Source organism: Protopterus annectens, chromosome 16.part0 (genome assembly GCF_019279795.1).
Source record: "Protopterus annectens isolate FY-2018-M chromosome 16.part0, PAN1.0, whole genome shotgun sequence".
In the NCBI taxonomy this organism is placed as follows: Eukaryota; Metazoa; Chordata; order Ceratodontiformes; family Protopteridae; genus Protopterus; species Protopterus annectens.
This window is the reverse complement of record NC_056750.1, coordinates 308,981,050-308,994,351: the sequence shown is the minus strand read 5'-3', so window position 1 is coordinate 308,994,351 and position 13,302 is coordinate 308,981,050. Positions and strand designations below refer to the sequence as shown.

At 38.9% G+C, this 13,302-nt stretch overlaps 2 protein-coding genes across 4 annotated transcripts in view; one reads left to right on the top strand and one right to left on the bottom strand.

Moving 5' to 3' along the window:
- The window catches only part of PRRX2 (paired related homeobox 2), a 663,637-nt gene that overhangs the window by 88,651 nt on the left and 561,684 nt on the right, over nucleotides 1-13,302 (bottom strand). For both annotated transcript variants that reach the window (XM_044057840.1, XM_044057839.1), the window contains exon 3: nucleotides 1,365-1,543. In XM_044057840.1, the coding sequence (XP_043913775.1) occupies nucleotides 1,365-1,543 (179 nt within the window). The remainder of the gene's footprint in view (nucleotides 1-1,364; nucleotides 1,544-13,302) is intronic.
- LOC122790318 (protein CutA homolog) overlaps nucleotides 1-13,302 on the top strand; it is a 757,176-nt gene that overhangs the window by 654,642 nt on the left and 89,232 nt on the right. The window lies entirely within an intron of this gene.

Sequence of the window (13,302 nt, the reverse complement as noted above, 5' to 3'; positions counted from 1 at the left end):
CTTGAATCTTTTGAATGGAGACTGCGGTACAATGAGGATCAGGAAATTTACCTTTTTCCCCACTGTAGTGCAATCTCAGAGTTGGTATATATAATTTGCAGGGGGTGTGGGGGTGCAATGTGGCTTGCCCCCCTGCAAAAAAGTAAAAAAGGTAAATTTTTGTGCTTTTACGTGTTTTTCTTTTTGAATTTCGAATTTCTGAAAACTCGATCTTCTGACATAGACCCATACACATAGATAGAAAGATATACACACACACACACACACACACACACACACACACACACACACACACACACACACACACACACACACACACACAAAGCCATATATAATATATTCTAATTAGCAGAATTTCTGCAGCCATGTTATTTTAGATTTGTTGCCCTGTACAAAGACAGATATCTAAACTATTAGTCAGAAAAGAAGAAACAGAAATTAAAAGTTGATTTAGGGCTACTTGTTTCCTTTGCAAAACAACTATATTATCAATGGCTTGAAACATTATTTACAGGTCATACACATTGATAGTTTTTCAGGTAACTAATTTATAAAAAAAATAATAGGAACAAACCCTGATTATGTATAAAAAATTAACATGTTTTTGACTATATTAAACAATCAGCATGGTTTGTTCTGAAATATATATATTTTTTTAATTCTAACCAAGAGTCTACATATAATTAATATCCAGTAGGTACAGCATCTTTTCCATAAAAGCAGACGATTCCTAATACCGATGATGCTTCTTTTAGAGTGTACATCATTGTAGAAATATTAACACACTCACAAAGTCTGCCAAGCATAAGGCAACGTAAAACATTTTTATTGTCACTTTGGTATTCAGTAGGCATTTGAGGGACTGTTCAAATGAATGCATTTATATTCCTCCATCACAGACTTTTGTGGTTCATTGACTGTACTTAGATTTGTAAAAAAAAGAAAAAAAAACAATTCACAGCATCATGAGTTCTTGCAAGTCAACGCATATGTTTAGGAAACATCAAATGCTGCATATCCTAAATGGAACAAATATGAATATGAAAAGGTATTCCTGAGTTCTGCAGGTAAATATGTCATTGCATAAAGCAGAGCATGCCAAAAGAGATTAAGCGTGTGCTGAGGATAGCTCACACCTGATACGTACTACCACAAATCATGTGTTCAGATTTTTACTGCTAGAGTTACATGAAAATAAGGCTGATGTATTTGTTTCTCAAGACTTACCAATGTTTCCAGTACTAGTATGATGTACAGTTATATATAACTATGCCCTACTATTACCATAATATTTTACTGAACAATAAATACCTCATTAGAACTTCAGCAAGCATGCATTTTTATAGCACATTAAATGTATTTACCTGTAGGGTGAAGATGAGGTCCATGGCAGATACTCAGGGTTCAGTGGTGTCGGACGAGGAGCTACAGGCTGTTCAATGGATGCCTCTTGGCTGTAGGACTTGAGAAGTGAAGCAGACCTACTGGCCAGCACTGCTCGCTCATTCCGACGAAATTTTGCTCTTCGATTCTGAAACCAAACCTAAAATAAGGAGACAAGTATCACACTTAGAGTAACTATAAAACAAATCATTGACACTGCATGACAAGTTCTGCTCCTAAGATAAGCCAGTATATGTATAATATGCTTTTAAATCTTGCTTTGCTAGACTCTGTTTCTATTTCTTGTTTCCTTTTTAATCTTTTACTTTATTCAGCAGGGCTATATATAAAACAAACCTATATGTGCATTCAGAATTTACAAATGAACATAATCTTCTTCAAACTTGCAGGTCCAAACATGGGTGGAGCACCCTTGATTTCAAATAGAAACATTTTATCCCTATCTTAAACTCCACTTAGGCTGATCCACTGAAATGTTTGTTTATATTTGCAATACCAGTATTGTGCCAACCAGAGCTGTGTTCATAGTTAACATGTCAGCCACGGTTGCATTCCAATGTACCATTCTAGTCACAAGTGTGCTCTGATAAGAGTTATCACTGAAAATCACTGTCAGAAAGCAGACACGACATAGCTAATTAAAACACACACACACACACACACACACACACATATATACACACTTTAGGGCTAGTTCTAAAGACGATCAGAAATATTTATGATTTTAATGACTGTAGCAAAATTCTGGGATACTGCAATATCTCATCTGCAGGGAACAGTGAACAAGGCAAATAAAAGAATGGCTGCACGTTTCACATTATTTAATGGGCCTGATTCCAAAAGACTTGCTCTCAGTGTAAGTGGTCACTTACACCAAGAAGAGGCTAAGAGTAAGTCTTTTGGAATTTGGCCCCCGGTGTCACCCTGTTTATAGATTGGCCTTACACAGAAGTAAGTTATTTACACTGACAGCAACTCTTGGAATCTGGCCCACTATATCCTATAATTCTCAGATAAAGGAAACAGACATATACAGTTTATACAAGAACATCATAAACTGTAATATTTCATCCATATTGTTCTAATTTTTTTTCTTATATATAAAGACAATCTCACCAACACAGAAATACTTTGGATTCTAACATTTGATAGATACAGTAAAATTCTCCATTGATTTCTGTGTATACTGTCTTATTTAAAAAATCAGCAGGTTTTGAAGTTTTATAAAATCCTCCAATCTAGAGAAAATTCCACAAGCCTCCTTATGGCACATGTTAACTCAGATGTATTTATTTATTTTTTACAATAAAAATTACATAACCATACATCATGAAATATAGGTGCACAGTATAAAAAGGGAATGCATTTTAAGAATACTCCTTTTTATTGCAAAAGATAGCATTAATTACATAATAAACTATTTCAAAGTACTAGGCTGAATGAAATAAAAATGTTCAAAAATCTGAAACCATGTTCATTTGAAACAGCATATATGTGTATATCTATAGCTACAGTATTTCAAAAGTATAACACCGAAGCCTTGAAATTCCGAAACACCAGAAGAGCAAAATTCAAAATCCCGAAATACGGAGATTTTGAATTAGTGCCTCTGGTGTTGCAGTGTGTGAATGGTTAGGTGTTAGTTCGTGTATGTATGTGTGTGTAAGTGTGTTGATTAGGAGCTTTAGTGTATGTCAGCGTGTGTTGTGACTGTGATGTGTATGTGTGAGGGAAAGTGAAATGTGTGGGTGTGAGTTACCTTTGTGTGTCTGATTGTGTGAGCTCAGATTTAGTATATATAAGTAGGGGGGTGCAGTGGGGTTTGCCCCCCTACTTATATATGGTCTAGGTTTGTCTGTGTGCTTGTGGGGGGAAGTTGTGTGTATGTTTATGTGTGTGCTCTGTGTGTAGTGTGGCTCGGGATTTTGAGTTTCGCGATTATGGGTTTTCGGGATTTGAAGGTTTCGGCTATGTAATTTTGAAATACTGAAATTCGAGATTTCATAATGAACCCCTACAGACATACGTATGTCTGTGCATATATAATACATATATGTATATTAAACACACATGTATGTGTGTACACACGTGTGTGTGTGTGTGTGTGTGTGTGTGTGTGTGTGTGTGTTACAAAAAGAAAAGATAAGCCAAGCCAAATATCTTGACCATAAAGCATCTCATAAATACCCTAGCCCAGCAACTTACACAACGAATGAAATTAAAATGAATACTGAAACTTAACAATGGCCTTAATTATACCCTAAAGGTCCATGCAAAGTTGCCCAAAACACATGAGAAATGTCTATAACCCCAAACCCATAGCCAGAGGAATTGACCTCCTTCTGGTAGAGTTGCATCATGCTAGGAGTGCAATAGTCATTATAGAGCACTTTCACTCAGCTGAAAACCAACATATCCTATAAGCATATCAAGTTTAAATCTCAGTATGTACTTTTTAAGTAAAGACTTACTTGACTACTTAAGATGCTTATTTAAAATGAGAAAAATATGGTATGTTTTAAACTGCGTTACTGTAAGGTCCTTATTCTAGTACTTATTGATAACTTCAGTCAGGATAGGAGGACTCTTTCTGATTAACTTAATCAGAGAAGAACTAAAGGCAGCATAAAACAACTGGAAGTAATACTACTGTTCAGCCACTGGTGGGACATTGTGCTTTTGGAGAAAGTCAAGAAAGTATAACGTGAAGGTTCTCCCAACCTGCTGCACAAACTGTGATACATCCTGATGGCCCTACTTGTTCATAAAGACCATGAGGCTGAAAACCCATCAAATGCCAATTCAAACTGGCCCCAAATGGGGATGTTGATATCCATAATATGCTATAAACCTGTAGTTCAAATCATCTTACCTATTGCTTGGCAACTAACACACAGTGTAAATAAGTACCGAGATCTAGCCTTGACCTTCACATTAAGCCAATATATAGTCGTGAGGTTTATACTGCCTAATATGCTTACTTCAAGCCTGACCCCTAAAAGTAGATTGTCTCTGGCTTTAGTAATCAGCTTACGTATTGTGTGTGTATGGTTGGTAAATCCTGCCCCCTTATCAAATCTGTGTACAAAAGTGATGCTATCTGGCAACTTCATTCAGTGACCCTCCCAGATAAAATGGATCAGCAATTTCTGAATTCTTGTTTATTTGTAGGTAGCGACACCGTAAAACTCCACTGCCAGTCATAAGCGGACAGGTGATCTGCTGTGGCGACCCCTAACCGGGAAAAGCCCAAAGAAGAAGAAGAAGAAGCAGGGTTAGGAATTTGATGCAATAAGTAAAATCCCTTTAAGCAGCATTTTAACCGCACTAATGCGCCCAGATAGTGAAGGATTCAACCTCCTCCATGCATTTGTCTTCAGAAAAAAAAGGGAAATGGTGGAAACATGAAACTACCCCATTGGCTATTTCTAGATGAGAGGATACCTGGGGGGGAGTGAGGGAAAATGTTGCTGCATTTGGCACTAGTCAGGGATGCAAACAGGGTGCAGCAAAGCTTCCCCAGCTTTGAAACAATTTCTGTGCTACATTTGGACTTATGGATCATTTATGAGAAATCAGTAAACTGAGACTGACCTTGCTTGATGTTGTGGTTGTCAGCTGGAAATTAAATGAGGGATACAGCTCATTGCGATTCCCCGTTCTTTCTTGACAGGGGATACAGCTCATTGCGATTCCCCATTCTTTCTTGACAGGGGATACAGCTCATTGCGATTCCCTGTTCTTTCTTGACAGGGGATACAGCTCATTGCGATTCCCCGTTCTTTCTTGACAGGGGATAGAGCTCATTGCGATTCCCCGTTCTTTCTTGACAGGGGATGTAGGAGGGACAGCTCCCCTCTCCTTCTTGCTTGTAAACTAAAGGACTGTCATGATTTCAGTGTGATTAGCATCATCATGTTTAAATAGGGAGTCCTGAAAGGTTTGCAGTCTTGGAAGTACTACTCATCTCCAGAACACTGCAGTGTAGGCTGACCACTATTTGTGGCTACATACCTTGGATCATTTGGCATTGACAATGCTGCCTACCCTTGGACAGAGGCAGCTGTGGTAACAGCTACTACAGGAGTAGGACTCAGAAAAGCCTGTACAGATTTATGGTTGGAGTATGAAACAACCATCTTAAATGCAACCTGCAAGACCTGGACATACTGGCATACTGGGTCTGCTATCTGGGATGACTGAAATTACATAATCCATTTTATAAATTTAATGTATAATCTAGATTGGGGAAAGGTGAATATTTGCTGACATGAGATGCAATGCTCTGAGACATAATAACACTGTGACTATCTGAGAATGAACAAAATTAAGTACTGGGTTGTGTACTGGAAGGATCCTGTCTGAGCAAAGATGTGCTCTGCAAGTCAGAGTGTCCAGCATGTTTCCTGCAAATGTGAGCATTAGAGATTGCTCCATCTTTGCAGCATTCACTTAACTTCCCAAATCCTCCATGGGACTTCTGAGCAGAAATCATCTTCTCTGTGTTACAGTGGCTATAAGTCAGTCATTCCGGCAAGGAAACAGCTTCATACTCTACAGCCACCTGTTCACTTTGGCTATGGATATGCACTTAGTGAACACCATAGGGAGCTAAGGGGAAACTGAATGGAAATATCCAGAATTAATAATGTCTGGCTCTTACTCAGAAATTCGGAAACCATCTTGACTCCTTGGCAGTCTTTATACGGAGATAGTTATCTTCAAGTTCCAAATAGCATATTCAGTTCGCTTCTGACCAAAATAGAAAGCTAGACTTCAATATGATTATCTGAAAGGTTTCTCTGTGGATAAACTCATTTAGCCACAAAAATCAAGTACAAACCTGAGGTTCTCTCCCTACTTGGGAACTAAATAGAACCAAGGGTAACAATATGATTCTTTAATGTTGGGTGGAACCTTTTGGATGGTTCATTTCTTTATGAGGTTTAACACCTCTTTTCTTGATGCACTGTTTTGATGGGGTAGGATGTCTGGCCATGGAAGAGTGGGGCTGCAGAGAGGAATGAATGGGAACTGTACATCCTATGGATATCATTGCCCTTATCCACTTGCCCTTTATGATTGCCAGCCATACATCTTTGTGGTTGGAAAGATGACCCCTGACAACTTCCTTTGTGAGACCCGAGATAATACTGTCCCTCTGAAGCAGGACTCTGGTACCCCTACTGCTGCAGACTGTTCCTGCCTCAGAGCTTGCAATGAAAGTTAAATGGCTATATTGATTCCTTCCTGACCTCTACTTGACCTGTTGCTGCTGACCAAGTAAAAAACAGAGTTATGTGGTTTCTGTTACATCCATGAAAACTTATAACTTGGTAATAACAGTGGAGAGAAAGTCTTGCCCTCTTTTCCAATTTCTCCAAGGGAATTTTTACTAATAGATCAAAAGGAGAAGATTCTTTGTGGATGGGACATTTAGAAATGTAATCATCGTATAGTACATTAAGTCAGTGAGGCAAATTGAGTCATGTAGAGTCTTGTCTGCCATCCTTGGGACAGCTGGCACAAAACTGGGATCTTCAAATGCAGTTTTTACAAGAAAACACACCCTGGTAGAAGGACTGGGTTTCCAGAAGGACTCTTTCAAGATCCTTAGGGAGAAATCACAAGGTCTGAAGGCCTACCTCTCTCTCTCTCTGCCTCATCATTCACCACTAGGACTTCTCCAAACCAGGAGTTATCTGGGAAGGATAGTGGAGAATCAATGCTTTCACAAGTCTTCTTGAAATCTGGGATGGGAAACTCCTGAAGGGCGTCCAACTGTACTTACACTTCCTATAAAACCTCAGAGGTGTTGGGTCCAAGAATGATAAGAAAGCCTGAATTGGTCTAAATACATGAGACTAATGCTGCAAAAGGTCTCTGGTCTCCTCTATCTTACTGACAGAGGTAGGAAGATGACTGAAAGGCCAAGGTAACGAAATACCATATCTAAAGGCTGACCTTAAGTTCCAGGTATGAAGAAACTCAAAGTGCAGTCAGCATCAGTATTAATGTGTTTGACAGTGGTGGTATAAACTAAAATGGAAAGTGGAAACCTCAAACACTGTGGTCTTGGCATCAACACCACAGTCAACACTGACACATCTTTTGATGTCAGCTTAAGTTCCTAATGGATTGATCCCTGTTTCATGTGGACTGCTGCCCAAATGGAGGCTAGTGAGGAGAACTCGGATGTCCAGGCCAAAAAATAAGGCAATGAAGAAATACCTCCATCCACTGAGTTACCAGAAGGGGAAGGATGAAAGACATTTTTTGCTGGACCTTAATAAAGGCTTCTGTCAAATTTTTGTAGTCAATCTCAGTAGCAGTAATGGGAAGTCTCTTGAAAAATGTGAGGAATATGACATAGAAGAAGAAAACATTTTGCACACATCATAATTTGAGAAAGAAGATACTAACTTAATAAGGGACTTCTAAGGCAAACCTTTCACAGGATTTTTTTTTTATTAAATAGACTAGATACAGAGAGAGTAGAAGTCTCTTCTACGCTAGGCTTTTTGTACCTATATCCAGATAAGAATCTCTAACTATCACGTTAGATCCAGCCAAGTCATCTTAAGGAACAAGAGGATCAGTTTTAGTGGTTGATAGATTTGACTGCAGGTTGAATCCATTTTCCAGTTTATTAACAATTGTTTTTTTCTATTTTTAACAATAGAATGTATAAACAATGCCCATATATCACATTCAGTTCTAAAATGCTCTCAACCTAAACAAAATACACAAAGTATGTCAACACTGGAGTGTAATTTTCTGCCCACATTTGCACTTTTGAACACCAAGTCTCCATTAGTGAAAACTCTCAAATGCACCCAAACAAAAGAGAACAATAACAGCAAATAGAAAAAAAAGTGCAAATAAAAGCAGAGCAACTTAAGATGAACTGCAAGGGAATTCATACAAATTCCAATAAGAAATAATTAAATTGTCTAGACAGTTAAATAAAAAGGGATGGTCCAACCTGAGTAGTTGCCTAGTTAGAAGAAAATAGTAAAATAATTAAAAGTAAATTAAAGTTAAACCGAGAATCCCTCCTACCTCCCAATATAAATGATTTTTTTTTTGAAAAACATACGACATAGTGCTTTCCTTTGATTGTAGTTGAAACATGGTAGAAGAGATTTGGAGAGACAACTAACTTGCAAAGCATTGTTGGTAAAATGGAGGGACTAGTAGTTTGCAAAATATTAATTTACCAAGTTAATTAAATGTATACAGTTCAGCCCTTCTGTTGATAAGAAAGGGGCTTCTATTACCAGATCCGTGCATTTCTTTTCTTCTGTTTCAGCAAGCCCATCTTATTCAAGGAATAATGATTCAGATGTTTAGCTCTAAATATATGTGTTACGTTTTCTGTAATAAAGAGGAATATGGCTAACATAACAAGCTTTACTAGAAAATTGTATTTTATGCACTTACGAATAATTATGGCCCACAGAGCAAACCAGACATGCATCAGCACAAGTGTGTAAACAAAAATAAATAATGAGGAAACATCTCTGCATAGAAGATCTAAGATTCCCTAGAGTTCAGGCACCTAATAAAAAACATACTGTGAATATCCAAACTAATAACAGGTGGTGAAAATGATTTCTCTAAAACATTCCAAAGAATAAATCCACTAATGAAAGTAGGGAAGCGCAAGCTGGTTCAAGTCGAATCTTCTTTATTAAAACACACAAACAAGCAATCCATACAGAAGTTGAAAAAAAAACAGAGGAAAGTGTAGAAATTCACCATTCCGTGTATATACCTGTTTAAAAGCATGGGAGTGGCTTACTAGGGTAGCTGTGTTTAAAAAAAGACAATTAGCATCTGTACTTGCGAAATACCCCTTCCCCCATAAACCAGTGTGATATTCGACACAGTGCCCTACTTCAAGCTCAGTGAATTCCTGATATGTTAAATTAAACTAAACTAAAAGTTAAACAAAAATTACACATTAATAATTGCTAAAACTTCCTGAAAGCATTTCATTGTAGTAACAAAAAAGAAAAAGTTAACATAAGTCTTCAAAACTCCATAAAAATCTTTTCTACCAACATTCAGAAACATTTTTAACATAGACTGCTTTTGTTTATAAGAACCTCTTCATGTTTGTGTGTCATGTAGAAAAAGCAGCTAAAAATGAAAAATAAAATAATATATACCACTACATTTTGTTGGGCTAAAAGAATACATATTGATTAAGAACATGCAGTACAAAAAACAAATCCTAAATAAAAAACAATCTTAATAAAAACCTACCACACTCTTGAGAATATTTATATGTATACAAGTCATTAATCTCAAAATCTATTAAAGAATTTTTTAATTAAAAAAAAATACACTCAGAAACCGTCGCTCATGCTCATAAGCAGTGATATTCGCTCAGTTCTGCAAACCTTCGAAAAAAATGTGTAAACAGGGCCCCATTTAAAATTTATGAATGTTATAATATTAGAGCCAATATCAACATGTAGTATATCTGCCCTTAATGCTCAAAATGTGTATTGTTAAGCTGAAACACTGTCCATTAAAAACTTACAACCTAAAAAGGCTAAACTGTCACGAAAATTATGCATGTACTATATGGAATCTACCTCTGCTGCTTGTTAAACCAAAAAAAAAATACAAAGTTAATTGTTAATAAAATTGTTAATAATTGCAAATAAATAAAGTTCAAATAAATAAAGTTCACACTTTCAGTCTTGTAAACAATGGGGCAACTTTCTTAGTTCTAGTATACTTTTCAGTGAGCAATAACAGTTTAGTCTAGGCTTTCTAAGAGTTCAGCCTTAGTTGCCACATAAGTTGGTGTTTTTCTAAAGTATTTTAGATGTCTCCAAGTTCAGTGAGGTCTATGGACAGAATGTTTAAAATTTAAACCCAGTGTGTTTCTTCTGTGGAGTTGAAGGTGTCTGGCCTGGGCACTGTTTCTACATTTAGACCAGATCTCAGATAGATTACCTGAAATCCTTAGTTTAAACAAGTATGCCTTGCAGTAACTTGAGGTTAGTAGAGCTATCCAAAATATGGAAAAATCACTTTTTGCTGAACTCATTTTAAAAGTAAAGATGCAATAGTTTTCTAAATTCTAAAAGAGAACAGAAAGCCAAATCCATGAGCCAAAAACTCAGAACCAGCAACCACAAAGAAAAATGCTGTCCCCAGGAATCGTGCACAGCAAGCTGAAGTTTCCACCAGTGAAATTCTGTAGAACTCTAATAGTAACTACCTGTTAAAAGTTATGTAGAATTTCAGCTGTGTTATGGACTGTAATTTACTAGTGGACATTTTTAGCTTGCTGTGTACAGTGCCTGGGGACTGGACTGTACTTTACTAGTGGACATTTCTAGCTTGCTGTTTACAGTGCCTGGGGACTGGACTGTACTTTACTAGTGGACATTTCTAGCTTGCTGTGTACAGAAACTGGGGACTAGACTGTACTTTACTAGTGGACATTTCTAGGTTGCTGTGTACAGAGCCTGGGGACTGGACTGTACTTTACTAGTGGACATTTCTAGCTTGCTGTGTACAGTGCCTGGGGACTGGACTGTACTTTACTAGTGGACATTTCTAGCTTGCTGTGCACAGCGCCTGGGGACTGGACTGTACTTTACTAGCGGACATTTCTAGCTTGCTGTGTACAGCGCCTGGGGACTGGACTGTACTTTACTAGTGGACATTTCTAGCTTGCTGTGTAAAGCGCCTGGGGACTGGACTGCACTTTACTAGTGGACATTTCTAGCTTGCTGTGTACAGTGCCTGGGGACTGGACTGTACTTTACTAGTGGACATTTCTAGCTTGCTGTGTACAGTGTCTGGGGACTGGACAGTACTTTACTAGTGGACATTTCTAGCTTGCTGTGTACAGTGCCTGGGGACTGGACTGTACTTTACTAGTGGACATTTCTAGCTTGCTGTGTACAGTGCCTGGGGACTGGACTGTACTGTGCTAGTGGACTTTTCTAGCTTACTGTGTACAGTGCTTGGGGACTGGACTGTACTTTACTAGTGGACATTTCTAGCTTGCTGTGTACAGTGCCTGGGGACTGGACTGTACTGTACTAGTGGACTTTTCTAGCTTGCTGTGTACAGTGCCTGGGGACTGGACTGTACTTTACTAGTGGACATTTCTAGCTTGCACTGTACAGTGCCTGGGGACTGGACTGTACTGTACTAGTGGACTTTTCTAGCTTGCTGTGCACAGCGCCTGGGGACTGGACTGTACTTTACTAGCGGACATTTCTAGCTTGCTCTTTACAGTGCCTGGGGACTGGACTGTACTTACTAGTGGACATTTCTAGCTTGCTGTGTAGAGAAACTGGGGACTAGACTGTACTTTACTGGTGGACATTTCTAGGTTGCTGTGTACAGCGCCTGGGGACTGGACTGTACTTTACTAGTGGACATTTCTAGATTGCTGTGTAAAGCGCCTGGGGACTGGACTGCACTTTACTAGTGGACATTTCTAGCTTGCTGTGTACAGCGCCTGGGGACTGGACTGCACTTTACTAGTGGACATTTCTAGCTTGCTGTGTACAGCGCCTGGGGACTGGACTGTACTTTACTAGTGGACATTTCTAGCTTGCTGTGTACAGTGCCTGGGGACTGGACTGTACTTTACTAGTGGACATTTCTAGCTTGCTGTGTACAGTGTCTGGGGACTGGACTGTACTTTACTAGTGGACATTTCTAGCTTGCTGTGTACAGTGCCTGGGGACTGGACTGTACTTTACTAGTGGACATTTCTAGCTTGCTGTGTACAGTGCCTGGGGACTGGACTGTACTGTACTAGTGGACTTTTCTAGCTTACTGTGTACAGTGCTTGGGGACTGGACTGTACTTTACTAGTGGACATTTCTAGCTTGCTGTGTACAGTGCCTGGGGACTGGACTGTACTGTACTAGTGGACTTTTCTAGCTTGCTGTGTACAGTGCCTGGGGACTGGACTGTACTTTACTAGTGGACATTTCTAGCTTGCACTGTACAGTGCCTGGGGACTGGACTGTACTTTACTAGTGGACATTTCTAGCTTGCTCTGTACAGTGCCTGGGGACTGGACTGTACTTTACTAGTCGACATTTCTAGCTTGCTCTGTACAGTGCCTGGGGACTGGACTGTACTTTACTAGTGGACATTTCTAGCTTGCTGTGTACAGTGCCTGGAGACTGGACTGTACTTTACTAATGGACATTTCTAGCTTGCTCTGTACAGTGCCTGGGGACTGGACTGTACTTTACTAGTGGACATTTCTAGCTTGCTGTGTACAGTGCCTGGGGACTGGACTGTAATTTACTAGTGGACATTTCTAGCTTGCTGTTTACAGTGCCTGGGGACTGCATCTTTTCTGTGTGGTTGCTTTTGGTTCTCTAGTTTTTAACCTTGTTGTGTCTTTTGGCTTTTCCTGGTTAGGGGTCGCCACAGTGGAACTCCGGTCCACTAATGATTGGCAGTAGATTTTTACGTGCTGGCTTGCCGGGCCTAATGCACAACCTTCAATGAAGGAACGCCAATTCACGCATGTCGCCACACAGAAGACGCTCTAACTGAGAATCGAACGGGCAACATCTAACTGTGAGACGACAACTGCAAAACTAAAAAAAACATTACAGCATGATTTCTTCACATTTTCACATTTACAGATACCCATTTACAATGATAAAAACTGGCTTTGAACCATATTAAGGATATTTCAACTAGGGCTTAATGCTTTTAATACTAATAATGGCCACATAACTCTCTTATTAATATTTAGACAGTCACTTAGTAAAAGTGCTGCAGCAGCCTCTTGCAATAAGGTATGACAGAGAACACAAAGCTGAGTTAAGGGTAAGGTCGACAACCAGTATAAATAGTGAAGTCATTTGTACTTTTTGTCATTTACATTGT